This window comes from Tiliqua scincoides, chromosome 1 (genome assembly GCF_035046505.1).
Source record: "Tiliqua scincoides isolate rTilSci1 chromosome 1, rTilSci1.hap2, whole genome shotgun sequence".
NCBI classification, from domain to species: Eukaryota; Metazoa; Chordata; class Lepidosauria; order Squamata; family Scincidae; genus Tiliqua; species Tiliqua scincoides.
In genome coordinates, this window is record NC_089821.1 from 298,821,236 (window position 1) to 298,833,404 (window position 12,169).

Consider the following 12,169-nt stretch of genomic DNA (forward strand, 5'->3'; position numbering starts at 1 on the left):
TCTGGGGGATTTCCCCACTGCCAAGACTGGTGTCTCATCTGAGGCCCTGGTTGACCTCTGGAATGGGGAAATGACCAGGGCAGTGGATGAGATTGCTCCGGAGCGACCTCTGCCATGTCGCAGACTCGGAGCGGCTCCTTGGTTCACTGAGGAGCTGCGAATGATGAAGCGGCAGGGCAGGCGTCTAGAGCGACGGTGGCAGAAAACTCGGGATGAATCCGATCGGACACGGAGTAGAACCCATTACAGAGCCTATTCCGTGGCGATGGTAGCAGCGAAGAGATCGTTCTTCTCTGCTACCATTGCGTCTGCTGACAACCGTCCAGCAGAGCTGTTCCGTGTGGTGTGGGGCCTCCTCCATCAGGCCCCCCCAGTAGACCAGGAGGAATACACGGTCAGCCGCTGTGACGTGTTTGCGCAACATTTTGCAGATAAAATCGATCGTATTCGTCACAACTTGGATGCCACATTGACAGTGTCTGACGATGTCCCCTTGGCAACTGCTTGTCCTGTGTTGTGGGATTCTTTTCAGCTTGTACAGCCTGAGGATGTGGACAGACTCCTTTGGAGTGTGAGGCCATCTGCCTGCCTTCTCGACCCTTGCCCAGCTTGGTTGATAAGAGCTGCCCGGGGTGGGCTGGCTGAGTGGACAGGGAGGGTGATCAACTTTTCCTTGATGGAGGGGACGTTACCACTTGCTTTGAAACGGGCAGTGGTTCGCCCCCTCCTGAAGAAGCCCTCCCTGGATTCCACTGTGTTGGATAACTACCGGCCAGTCTCCAACATCCCGTTTCTGGGCAAGGTAGTTGAGCGGGTGGTGGCGTCCCAACTCCAGAGGGTCTTGGATGAAGCGGATTATCTGGATCCTTTTCAATCTGGCTTCAGGCTGGGCTTTGGGACGGAAACCGCCTTGGTCGCCTTGGTGGATGACCTACGCCGGGGACTGGACAGGGGGAGTGCGTCCCTGTTGGTCCTGCTGGACCTCTCAGCGGCTTTCGATACCATCGACCATGGTATCCTTCTGGGCCGATTGGCCGAGTTGGGAGCTGGAGGCACTGTTTTGCGGTGATTCCGCTCCTACTTGGAGGGTCGGTCCCAGATGGTGGTGCTGGGGGATGCCTGTTTGACACCCTGGCCCTTGAGGTGCAGGGTGCCACAGGGCTCAATTCTGTCCCCCATGCTATTTAACATCTACATGAAACCGCTGGGAGAGGTCATCCGGGGGTTTGGAGTGGGGTGCCATCAATATGCCGATGACACCTAGCTCTATCTCTCCTTTCCTCCAGACTCCAGGGTGGCGGTTGAGGGCCTGGAGCGCTGTCTGGAGGCAGTGAGGATCTGGATGGGGGCTAACAAGCTGAAATTAAATCCGGATAAGACAGAGGCTCTCCTGGTTCGGAAATCCTCGATGCAGGTGCTGGACTATCGGCTTGCGCTGAATGGGGTTGCACTCCCTCTGAAGGAGCAGGTCCGCAGCTTGGGGGTCCACCTGGACTCGCAGCTGCTCCTGGATTCCCAGGTGGCGGCTGTGGCTAGGGGGGCCTTCGCTCAGCTTCGGCTGGTGCGCCAGCTGCGGCCGTACTTGGATCGTGCAGACCTAGCCACGGTGATCCATGCCTCTGTGACATCGAGATTAGATTACTGTAACGCGCTCTATGTGGGGCTGCCCTTGAAGACGGTTTGGAAACTGCAACTAGTGCAGAATGCGGCGGCCCGTGTGGTTACTGGAGGTAGGCGGTTCGACTCTGTCAGTCCGCTTCTCCAGCAGCTGCATTGGCTGCCCATTCATTTCCGGGCCCAATTCAAGGTGCTGGTATTGACCTTTAAAGCCCTATACTGCTCTGGACCAGGGTATCTTAGAGATCGCCTGCTCCCGTACAATCCGGCTCGTCCTCTTAGGTCATCAGAGAAGGCCTTTTTACAAGTGCCGCCGCCTAGGGAGGTACGTGGGGCGGCTGCAAGAAATAGGGCCTTCTCAGTAGTGGCACCAACGCTATGGAACTCCCTTCCCCCTGACTTAAGAATGGCTCCCTCTCTTGAGACCTTTCGGCGAGGCCTGAAGACCCTTCTGTTTAAACAGGCCTTCTGAGTTCTCGGCCTTTTAACATCTTTTTAACATCTTTTAATATTTTTACAGGCCTGTTTCTTTTATGACTTGCTGCTGCTCTATGCTCTTTTTACCTATTTTTTTACTCTGACTGCTGTTTTTTTATGATGTGTTAATATGTTTTTATTTGTTTTTAAATTCTGTTTTTATATGTTGTAAGCCGCCTTGAGTCCCTTTGGGGAGAAAGGCGGGATAAAAATAAAGTTATTATTATTATTATTATTATTATTATTATTATTATTATTATTATTATTATTGTACCTAGGATGGCTGTTCTCTGATCATGCAGAATAGACCGACAGTCCCACTTGCAACCAGGGCAGGAGGTCTGGTCTAGAGGGTAGAGCCTCTGTTTGCCTGAAGATAACATCCGCAGGTTGCCAGTTCGAGGCCACCGGCACCATGCGACCTTGAAGCAGCTGACAAGCTGAGCCAAGTTATTCCATCTGCTCTGAGCGTGGGAGGATGGAGGCCAGAATGTGAAACCAGATCAGAAAGAAACATCTGAAATGTTGTGGTTCTTGGAAGATAGAACCTTCTTTCAATTGTAAAAATCCCTACAGGGATTTAAATAGCCTGCCTATGTAAACCGCCTTGAATAACGTCTGAGGAGAAATCTGACAACCAAGAAAGGCGGTATATAAATACCTGTATTATTATTATTGCAACAAGCAAGAGTACCTTTGAGATGATGTCCAGGGTCACTCGATACAGGAGGTCCATCAGGTCCACTTCAGTTTCTCCATCTGCTTTTTCCTCCAAGATCTCCATAAGCTCTTCCGCTTTGTCATTAAAGTTTTCCATCAAGCCAATCAAGAAACTGAACAATAAGTAAAAGTCACTGAGGATGGAACACTGTGGTTAATAAGACATTGTCTTACATGAGAAGACAGGGTTATAAACAGGAGGTGGAAGAAAATGGTGATAACAAAATAGTCATGCATCGTTTAACGACAGGGATAGGGACTAGCTCCCATGTCATCAAGTGAGGCTTGTTGCAATGCGAAGCCTCCACAGGCAAAGGGATGCAAGAAGCGGTGTTATGTCTTTTTACAGGTGTGTGCCCCTTAGCGACATTCCGGCCAACACCAGATCGCATATGCAATGACCACTGCTGGTCACATGGTCATTGCAGGGAGCATTCCCCAAGTCTCTGAAGACAAGGGGAGCTCCACTGTTCTTGCCTCTGGAGGCCCGTCTGAGCTTCCCAGAGGTAGTGCATGCCCGCTTGCTGCCTCTGCAAAGCTCAGACTGCCAGAATCATGCGAGAAACACAACTTCTGGTTTCACGGAGGAAACTGGAAATCACAACTCTCATGTGATTGGGGCAGTCAGAGCCTCGCAGAGGCAGCAAGCAGACGTGCACTGCCTCTGGGAAGCTCAGATGGGCCTCCAGAGGTAAGGGGAGCAGAGCTCCCCTTGTCTTCAGAGACTTGGGGCATGCACCCCGCGACGACCATGTGACCAGCAGTGCTTGTCGCATACGTGATCTGGCCTTGGCCGGAACATTGCTAAGGGGCACACACCTGTGCAAAAAAATTAAAAGTTTTATTTATTATTTAATGGGAGGTGCATGGGTAATAACTGCGGCTGCATGTGCTGACACTATACCACCTATATCTCCTACCTAGCACACATTTAAAGTGATTATAATTTATATTTATAATATAAATTTTGAATAAAAACACATAACACCACTTTCTGTACTTCTAACTTTGTAAAACTTTGAAATCTGTGAAAAAATAAAACCATTTTCTCCCACCTCTACGTGTAAATCATGCAATCACAAGTGAACACTACTACTATCCGCCACCAATCGAATGCACCCACTTCATACATTATATGCACTCCTACATTTGGTGAAGGGGACAAGGCAAAAAGGGGTCCCTTTCCCTTCTCTCTCCAAACATTTATGTACATGCAAACACTTACACATAAACATTCAGTTCAGAGCACAAGAGTCATCAAAAGCCTTTAAATCGCGCTTCATCCACACTGAGTATTTTACTGTTAAAATATTGTTGCAAATCAGGGCTCAAAGGAATACAGGAAAGGAATGCGGAGAACTCTAGAAGTTAACTAATAATGAGTGCAATCCTACCCTGCACAGGAACAGGCAAACCAAAAGGCTTGTGCTGTATCCAGCACAGGATAGGGGCCAAAAGCGGCTCAGCCAGAGACAAGGGAAAACTTTTCCCTGTACCTCTGGGAAAGGTGCCCTTTCCCCATGGGTCTCCTCGGACTTGTGCCACCACTTATGTTGGCACAAGTCTGAGGAGATCGGAGTGACTTGAAGCCGCTCTGACTCCCTGCCCGTCCGCCCTCCCCCTCCACCCAGGAACACAGCCCTCCCATGTCCTCCCCGCCCCCTCCCAGCCTACATCACAAGCTTGCCTCCGTTGGTGCCTCTGTCGGCATGGAGGCTTCTTCCAGCCTCCAGCCTAGCTGACTCCTGAGGAGGCCTTCATATTTTGATGTGACCTTCCTGGGCCGGCGCAAGCCCCTTGCGCTGGCCCAAGTCAAGGGCTGGATTGCGCCCAATGTCATATAGATGCTCCGCATTGCTCTGTGATGTCATGTAGATGTTCTGCATCAAAGGGTGATGATTCCAGAGAAATGAAATAGCATGGGGCCACTCAGGACCCAATCTTATCCAATTTTCCAGTGCTGGTAGAGTAGTACCACTGGGGCATGCACTGCTTCCAGTGGTGGGGAGGCAGCCACGGAGGCCTTCTCAAGGTAAGGGAAAGTTTGTTTCGTTATCTCAGGCTACATTGTGGTTGCACCGGTGCTGGAAAGTTGGATAGGATTGGGCCCTCAATCATTTCAGTGCTCCTGTAGTCTACAATGTAAAAAGAGAGGAAATGTGCGAACTCACGACCTGCCCCAGATCTCAACCCATGATGGGAGGAAATAATGACTCCTAAGTATGAAACATGATGCTTGGCAAAAGTTTTTGCAGCTTGTTGTTTCAACTAGAGAACTATAGTAGGGACATTTAGTACCACAGGGACATTTGTTCCTGTTAGTAATATAGTTGCAAAAAACAATAGAACAGAAAATATCAACAAGCAAATGAGCTGAGTGGGTCTGAATTCTAAGTAGATACATTTAGAACTAGGTGATACGTTTACTAATGTGCACTGAAAATCACATAAACGCTTAAGAAAAACAGCCTTTCCCAAATATCCATTTTTGTCTCACGTTCGACTGAAAGCTGGATCCATGATTTTCCGTTGCTTGTGCCAGTGGTCATAGTTTTGAGCAGTAACCAAGCCATTCCCTAAAAATCTGAAAAAGGCAGAGAAAAAAAACTCAAATGTTATGTTTTGACCCCCCTAATCAAGTTTTGGTGAACTGGAAAATAGACCATGGATATTGTTAAATAGTGGGTCCGTGCAAATAAAGAGAGGCATAGAGATGACATTCCAACACATTTATTTCATCTTTAGAACAGAACCTGACAATGAAAACACAAGGCAAACACCCCTGGCTTTATACCCCTTAGCTCTGCCCATGATTGGTGCTGTTGAAACACTAAACTAGAGGGCCAATTGGATGGTAGGATTTCAATCCACCACCCGATTGGCCAGCCATAAGACTGGGCCAATCAGATATGTAGGATTTTGATCCTGCATAACTTGCATACATAACAGTATGCTCTCTGCCTCCTCCACTAACAGGCTCTGGTTATTTTCTCCATTCCTTATTTCCTCTAACCCAGCCATTTTCAACCACTGTGCTGTGGCACACTGGTGTGCCACGGATAGTCTGCAGTTGTCTGGCTAACAGTCTCTGCTGGACATCTGAAAAGGGATAAGAGATCACTCAAGCTTCCTGTACAGGACATTTCCAGAAGAGGCTTCTCTCGAACCAAACATTCCTCAATGAAGAGGTTAATTTGAACTCAGATCAGGTTGGTTTTCTTACAGCCCAATCCTAACAAAATTCAATATCTTTCAATTGGCCTATTTCTTTTTCAATCCACTTGCACAATCACGGTTGTCATTCAATTCCATTTGCACAATTTATCCTCTGTTTATCTGTTTGCCAAGGCTCATTTCTCTGCCAGGCTGACTTGCAGTCACTGGTTCCTTTTTCTTCCACTTGCACAACCTCGGTGCTCTTTCAACTCTTAAACAAATTTGAAAACCGGCCTGATTTTAATAGATGATTTGGTCTCTTGGGGGGATATTTGCTCTCCGTTCCCACTTCCTTTCTTTCTCTTCTTAACTTATAAATTGAATAATGCTTTACCTTTTTGTTCTTATGTTTTGTTTGCATTTTCATACTGGCTTTGGGTGCAATCCCAAACCCTTATGTTAGTGCTTTCCAGCACTGGCATAGCGGTGCCAATGGGACTTATGCTGCATCCTGCAGTTGGGGGGCACTCACGGAAGCCTCCTCAAAGTAAGAGAAAGTTTGTTCCCTTACCTCAGAGCTGAATTGCCCTGATGTCAATGGTGGAAAGCACTGACATAAGGGGTTAGGATTGCACCCTTTGTTTCATAGAACACTGTTGGCATACAGCTGTGTAGGAGCTTTGAGAAACATAAACTCTTTCTGAATACAGAAAGCCTTAGAGCCCAATCCCGAGTTGCCCGGGGCACACAGTGCGGTGGCACTGAAAATGGCCACATCCTGCGCACCCAAGGCAGCCACGGGCAGCACCTTGGGAGAAAGTGACTTTCGTCCCCTTCCCCTTGGTAAAGGGAGTAGCCCCGCAATGGGGCTACTCAATTCACCCCCTACCTTTTGGAGACTTTAGATTCAGTGCAGCATTTACATCTGACCAAGTCCTGAGTACTGCATAATATCAAATATAATATAATAATATATAATATACAGTATTTATATACCGCCTTTCTTGGTCTTTATTCAAGACTTTATTCAAGGCGGTTTACACAGGCAGGCTTATTAAATCCACGCAGGGATTTTTACAAATTGAAAGAAGGTTCTCTCTTTCAAGAACCACCACATTCAAGGTGTTACACTCCGATCTGGCTTCACATTCTGGCCTCCATCCTCCCACGCTCCGAGCAGATGGAACAGCTCAGCTGCAGCTTACCAGCTGCTTCAAGGTCGCACGGTGCCGGTGGCCTCGAACTGGCGACCTTGTGGATGTTACTCTTCAGGCAAATGGAGGCTCTACTCTCTAGACCAGACCTCCTGCCCTTAAATCCAGAGTTACTTGTCCTCTGGTGGGTTCCATGTAATGGTAATGCACAAGATCCCTCGAGGAGCTAGGATGTGGTGTCAGCAGTGGCCCCTTTAAAGATTAAAGCCTGGGATTTCAACAGAGGATGTGCTGCACAGCTGCAGCCACTTGAAGGCAATAGGTTCCTCAGGGATATAAGGAGCACATGATGCAGGAAGAGGTGTGGTTAGTAGAATGAGGAAAGGAGAATGGATTAATTGCTGATGGAGTACTGGAAATACTGATAAACTAAAGGATGGATGGGTGAATGGACTGCTGGAGACTGGTGTGTGGCTGTTATGCCCAAGATCTACTGAGGACCAAGGTGCTGCTGTAGGGAGGAGCTGCTGGCAGGAGAGGGGAGGAAGGAGGACCTCTGCAGGTTGAACAGCAAGCTACCCTGATAGTGGGGTCTAGTAGTGCTGCATGACTAGCTGCTCTAAGGCACGTATAGGCTAATGGGTTCTGAGCTGCCTGTGATAGATCAGGAGAGGGATCTTGGGGTGGTGGTGGACAGGTCGATGAAAGTGTTGACCCAATGTGCGGCGGCAGTGAAGAAGGCCAATTCTACGCTTGGGATCATTAGAAAAGGTATTGAGAACAAAACAGCTAATATTATAATGCCGCTGTACAAATTGATGGTAAGGCCACACCTGGAGGCTTGTGTCCAGTTCTGGTCGACACATCTCAAAAAAGACATAGTGGAAATGGAAAAGGTGCAAAAGAGAGCGACTAAGATGATTGCTGGGCTGAGGCACCTTCCTTATGAGGAAAGGCTACGGCGTTTGGGCCTCTTCAGCCTAGAAAAGAGACGCCTGAGGGAGGACATGACTGAGACAAAATTATGCATGGGAAGGATAAAGTGGATAGAGAGATGCTCTTTACACTCTCACACAACACCAGAACCAGGGGACATCCACTAAAATTGAGTGTTGGGAGAGTTAGGACAGACAAAAGAGAATATTTCTTTACTCAGCATGTAGTTGGTCTATGGAACTCCTTGCCACAGGATGTGGTGATGGCATTTGGCTTAGATGCCTTTAAAAGGGGATAGGACAAATTTATAGAGGAAAAATCCATCGCGGGTTACGAGCCACGATGTGTGTGTGCAACCTCCTGATTTTAGAAATGGGCTAAGTCACATGCAAGGGAGGGCACCAGGATGCAGGTCTCTTTTTGTCTTGTGTGTTCCCTGGGGCATTTGGTGGGCCGCTGTGAGATACAGGAAGCTGGACTAGATGGGCCTAGGGCCTGATCCAGTGGTGCTCTTCTTATGTTCTTATGAAGCGAAGCTACACTGGTCCTGACTCCCCACTCCCTTCCCCCCGGCACACCTTGCCCTCACCATCTCCCCACCTCCCGCCACACCTCCTCCCCGCCCTCTGCACACCTCCCCAGAACGCTTCCTTCCCCCATGCCCCCTGCTTACCTCTCCACTGCTCAGTGGCCTGTGCAACCATTGAGTGGCAGAGGCTGGGTGCCTGCCCAGCGCCAGCCAGTGCCGGGCCAGCACTGGTGCTTGTCCGGTGTTAGGGTGCATGCTGGCAGTCAGCCAGAGCGTGGAGCTCAGGATTGGGCTCCTATTCAGTCATGAATTGATATTTTTATCCCACACATCATGTATAGCTTAGTATTATATCAACCTACCGTACACCAAACAAATTAAAAAGACGGCCATATGACAGTGGGTCCTTTGGGTATTCTGGTAACATCAGATATTCCTAGAATTAAATTTTCTGGTCAGTCCATGTTCAGATACTGGCAATATCATCAACGATTATCAAGTACTATCACCTAGAGACCCATGGTCTTCAATTTCACAGAAGTCAGGATCTATTGCAAACCTCAGCCTGCAGAATGAGACCCACCTTCAAAGACAACAACTGGATAAGTCCAGGAGTGAAGACATGGAGCCTAGCAGTGAACCCTACAGAAAGCACTAGTTTAAAGGCTAAAGACTACAGCTATACCAGGCACTTTCAAGTTCCCTACCACCAAGCAGTACATCCACACAGGATACCACCCTTTTTAAAGTCATGTGCATATCACATTTCAATGCTGGGAAAGAGGGTTAAAAGTCCATACAGGTAGAGCAGCAAAACCCTGAATCAGGGAAGCCTCAGATACGTCAAGCTGGCAGCATAAGAACAAAAGAAGAGCCCCACTGGAGCAGGCCAAAGGCCCATCTAGTCCAGCTTCCTGTATCTCACAGTGGCCCGCCAAATGCCCCAGGGAGCACATGAGACAACAGACACAACCTGCATCCCATGCATTTGGCAATCAGAGGCAGCCTGCCTCTAAAACCAAGAGCTTGCACATACCTACTATAACTTGTAACCCGTAATGAACTTTTAAGCAAGCTTGATACTTAGACATTATGTAAGAAGTTACCAGAGATATCTTAAGGCTACTCTATGCATGATGTTAAATGCACCATGAACCCTGTGTGCCTTAACTCTCCTGTGGCAAACAGAGCTGGATTGCAGTCACCATAAATCAGAATCACAACAGAGAGGTAAAAGGGTTTTAACTTCCTTGTATAGACCCAATCCAAAACTGATGACAACTCCCAGTGTGTACTATTTAATTTAATTAATTAACAGTATTTATATACCGCTTTTCAACTGAACGTACTATTTGTCAAGGATAAAAAAAAAATATCCCATTGGAGGTAATGGAAGCTTCTTTTTCCTTGGCAAATAATACACATGGGAAAATCAAATTGAAACTGCAATGGGGATAAGATTAAAGCCCTCCTCACAGCAGTCCAGTTGTGGCCCCTATTCATGAAGGCCCACAATGTGCCTACTGATTACAAAGGGAAATTAAGTCATATCATGGCTGGTAACACGTCGTCGCATGTACTTTTTGAATTTATCATACAGGCTGCATTGCTTATTAAGAAACCGTATAAAGAAAATGTGAAGAGCAATGGTCAGAAATGGATCAGAAGGAGCTAAAATGCTTTCTGCAAAAACAACTGGAACCGTGACAAAAAGCCAAGAGTGGAAGATTAACGCAAGAAAAGATAGAATATTATGATAACATGCAAATCAACAGCTATTATAAAAACATGAAGGGATAATGGCAAAGATACGCCTTATTTTCTTGATGAATGTTAAAAAAATCATATTTTGGAAGAGTGTTGGGAGAGTTAGAACTAACAATAGAAAATAGTCCTTTACACAGCCTGTAATTAGTCTGTGGAACTCCTTGCCACAGGATGTGGTGAGGGCATCTGGCCTGGGTGCCTTTAAAAGGGGATTGAACAAATTTCTGGAGGAAAAGTCCATCATAGGTTACAAGTCATGTTGCACATGGGCAACCTTCTGATTTTAGAAGAAGGCTACCTCAGAATGTCATGTGCAAGGGAGGGTACCAGGATGCAGGTCTCTTGTTGTCTTGTGTGCTCCCTGACGCATCTGGTAGGACACTGTGAAATACAGGAAGCTGGACTAGATGGGCCTATGGCCTGATCCAGCAAGGCTCTTATTATGTTTTAATGTTCCTAAGAGGAATAGGCCTCAAGAAAATGTAAGCTCACAAATAACTGTAAATGATATGTGCACATAGCTGATACAGAACCCAATTCAGTTTCCCGCTGGTGCACACTGTCCCGACCAAGGTAGCCCAGTGCTGGCCAGCATTGGGCTAGTGTCGGGCTAGCACTGGGGAGGTGCCTGGCCTCCACTGATTGGCGGTCTCACGGACTGCCAAGTTGTGGCACAGTAAGCGGGGTCGGGGAGGGAAGCAGGGGTGAGGCAGGCGGAGAGAGGGCAAGGATGAGGCATGACTGGGGGGAGAGGGCGGGTGGGAGGCATGCTTGGAGGAGGGAGCGGGGAGGCAGAGAGGCGGGTCCGTTAGAGTTCCACTCCACCAGATCCTGTCGGTTCGTGTAGGGTTCAAAGTCCTACACGAACACCTTACCGCCAACCTTTTGGTCAACAGTAAAGTGAGTAGCCCAATTGTAGGGCTACTTCCCTTACCTGGGAGAAGGGGATGGAAGTCCCCTTCTCTCGAGGCGCCACCTGCGGCAGCCCAAGGTATGCAGGATGCGGTGGCAGCCGTTTTCAGTGCCGCGAAGCCGTGCACCCTGGGTAACTCAGGATTGGGCTGTCATTCTTTTTTATCATTTCTGTAATTCTTTTTTAAAATATACAGATAGAGTTTTCTCAAAAATGTTAAAGCAGATATCGCCAAAGATTCTTCTATACACACTGCGGTTTTAATTTATTTAAAATTCTTGCGAAAAAAATAAGGAACAAATAAACAAATTGAAATGTGAATGTTCACGTAGCACCTAAAAAATTTTTTTAAAGCAGATAATATGCTCCAAGCTTCAACGAAGGGACAGGCCAGAGGGCTGAGTCAGCCTGCAAAAAGCTGTTGTGCACATATATAATTTCAGTTGCACAGCAGGACTCACTCTGCTGCTAAAGGATGCAGTGTACATCTGCAGTCTCTCTTTTCACATCCATCTTTGGTCACAGAGAGATCACTTTTTGTCACATACATTACCTTGACTCCTTCAGGACTGAACATCAGCACAGAGACTCTGTGAAAGGCATTTACACGGATGATGGGTCCATATTCCTCAGACCTGTGAAATGACAAATAGCTGTAAATGAACCACAATACCTGACAAGAGACCAAGAAGGAATAGAGTAAAAGAAACACTGCAGCTACACATAGCTAAGATTGGAATAAGCACAGTTTTGTTGCTGTGGACCAGAGGTCATGTCTGTGAAGAGCAGCAAGTAGGCAATCTGCTTCTTCTGGGCAAAATATGCCAACAGCATCATCACACTAGGAAAATCAGAAGTAACCTATCACAAGGCAAGGAAAAGGGAGTGGCGTCGCTAGGG

At 47.4% G+C, this 12,169-nt stretch overlaps 1 protein-coding gene across 1 annotated transcript in view; it reads right to left on the reverse strand.

The window, feature by feature from the left end:
• Positions 1-12,169, reverse strand: part of LOC136636900 (cholesterol 24-hydroxylase-like) — a 35,852-nt gene that overhangs the window by 16,814 nt on the left and 6,869 nt on the right. Inside the window, exons 3-6 of the mRNA XM_066612240.1 lie at positions 11,823-11,904; positions 8,952-9,025; positions 5,312-5,398; positions 2,789-2,927 (exon numbers count right to left, since the gene is read on the reverse strand). Of these exons, the coding sequence (XP_066468337.1) occupies positions 2,789-2,927; positions 5,312-5,398; positions 8,952-9,025; positions 11,823-11,904 (382 nt within the window). The remainder of the gene's footprint in view (positions 1-2,788; positions 2,928-5,311; positions 5,399-8,951; positions 9,026-11,822; positions 11,905-12,169) is intronic.